A 2,345-nucleotide genomic window follows, 5' to 3' on the forward strand; every position below is an offset into this window, starting at 1 on the left:
CTGTGTGTGTGTGTGCATATATATATTAAATAGTGTATATATATATATATATATATATACATTTACCTTGTTGTGACTTTACCAATCGAGTGGCACGATCAGCACAGACGATAAGATTGCCCGTGACCTTGGGATCTAAAGTACCAGAATGTCCAGTTTTCTCGCATCTCAGAATGCGCTTAATCCACGCCACCACCTCGTGCGATGAGGGGTTAGCAGGTTTATCTAAATTCATAACTCCATACTGCACATATTCACGTATGTTTCGCTTGAGCGGCGATGACCCAAAGGGTAGAGGTGTGTAGTGACCTGTGCGTACATTGAGTTGATCATAGTTCTTAAGCAACAAAGGCCAATTGGATGTGTCTAGAACAGGGTTAACTTTGCTGGGCTGGATCTGGAACTCTGTCTCCTCCTCATCTGAGGACTTCTTTGTCTTGGATTCACCCATTCTCTTGACTATGTATGCGTGTGTGATGGAGTGTATTGTAGTGTAGATTGGTATGAGTGTGTGTGAATTGGACTGTGTGTGTCAGTATTCAGGACAGGAAAATTACATACACGTGCACAGTTGACCTATAAGGTTGGAGTAGTCTAATATTTTGGAGCTGAACACAAAATTCAGAAGATATTTCAGTTTTTTATCAAATTTGTTTATAGTTTTTTTTAATTCTCTCTTGGTTTTAAAGTCATCTCTATACTACATAATGCGAACTCTTTGATTATTATATTCCTATTTACAACTACTACTCTCGAGCACCAGCAAATAAGAGATACAACAAACAACGTTTATATTTTTCTTGAATAATATATTTTTAGTTTATACACGTGGGATATGTACGCTGATATTGGCGAAAGTTTCTCAAACTCTCCATAATAGCCAAATACGAAACTTCAACATATTATTTCAAACTTAGTTTTCCTGTTATTATTGACATCCCAAAACCCAAACAGTTTTTATTTGACAACAAGACCTGTTTTTGATATGTATCTGGTTTTTGTTTGTTTTTTCCTCTCTTTTTTTTTAAACCGTGTTTTCTACTATCAGTTGACATAAATCTGAAAAACGTATCGCGAGCAAACCACGCCCGAGATTGTATTTATTTATATAATACTATCCTGGTTGGAACAGAATGGATACTCTCTATATTAAAAGCTGTGTGTGTTTTCCGTTGTCACTGTATTTGCGTGCTGCTCTAACTGTATGACTATCTATTGTGTCTTTGTGATTTACGTTCTACGTTCCAGTTTAAGTAGGAGGTGCACGATTCTGTGCGGAGTATTGGATTTGACATTCTAGTGTGGTGGACAGCGTGTATGTAAGGAGGTACTGTGGAAAACTTCTCAGATGAGCTTATAGGTGCTGCAGAGCAGCGCTCTTGTCAATGATTTACTTTTGTTTTCAATCCGACATTTCCTACATATATCCAGCGCCTCAGTCAATTTACTTACTTTAATGTAGCTTCCGCTATACCGTCCAGTTTAAGATAAGAAAAAATTATTATCTGACCATTGTGCACAAACTACCTATCGTATATTGCTATATCGAGAGTTGTTTTTACGTGTAACACCGACGTTGGTTCGCTTTACACGTCCATTACATTCATTTATGTATATATGTATGTACAAGTGTGTTCGGGTATATTTTTTTGGTACCACGCCAATCTTTATCAAGCATATCGCCCAGTGATGAGATGTTAAAGGCGACGCTGAGTTTGTCTAAAACCACTGTATGTTCTGATGATACCTTCGTCTTGAGTGGCCAATTTCCTTCTTTCTTTTTCGGTGTCCATGTTCAGGTAGTGCTCCACAAAGCCTTCGAATCTCGCGTGTGCATTCACATGGACACATCTATTCGGAGTATACATGTGTTATAAATGCCGGGCGTGTATTTGGGTTTTGTTTTGCACATCATTTGGACAGCGACTGTGTAATTTAAGAGCGGGAGCTATTCGACGTGCATCAAATAATCATTACAAGTAGTGAGCTTATGGCAAACGTATGATCGAACAATGAGTATCTGAGGGTTCATGTACAAGTGTGTGTGTGCGATGCAATATTCTCATTTACTGGTCTCAAGAGATAAGCTTGCAGATACGGCTTATGTACAGTACCCTTTCGTTGCGCAAAGACGTTAAAATGTTTCTATTGTCGCAAGTATATCTGAGCACCCCAGATGAAAGCTGCTCTTCTCTGTCGTCAAATTACAGCTCATCCCTTGGAGATCTAAGATCAGTCGACTTTGCTATCACATAACAGATAACCAATGGGACAAGCTAATAGTGCAGGCGGTGATAGTGTAAACTTCAAAACGAGCACCAAGCAGAACTGCTTTTCTAGGCGCA

At 38.8% G+C, this 2,345-nt stretch overlaps 1 protein-coding gene across 1 annotated transcript in view; it reads right to left on the reverse strand.

The window, feature by feature from the left end:
- SARC_10681 (H/ACA ribonucleoprotein complex subunit 4) overlaps positions 1-451 on the reverse strand; it is a gene marked incomplete at both ends in the record, with an annotated part of 4,735 nt that extends 4,284 nt beyond the window's left edge. The window contains one exon of the mRNA XM_014295269.1: positions 67-451. Within this exon, the coding sequence (XP_014150744.1) occupies positions 67-451 (385 nt within the window). The remainder of the gene's footprint in view (positions 1-66) is intronic.
- Between the last annotated feature and the right edge of the window lie 1,894 nt (positions 452-2,345).

The sequence above is a fragment of the Sphaeroforma arctica genome (assembly GCF_001186125.1).
Source record: "Sphaeroforma arctica JP610 unplaced genomic scaffold supercont1.1348, whole genome shotgun sequence".
NCBI lineage: Eukaryota > Ichthyosporea > Ichthyophonida > Sphaeroforma > Sphaeroforma arctica.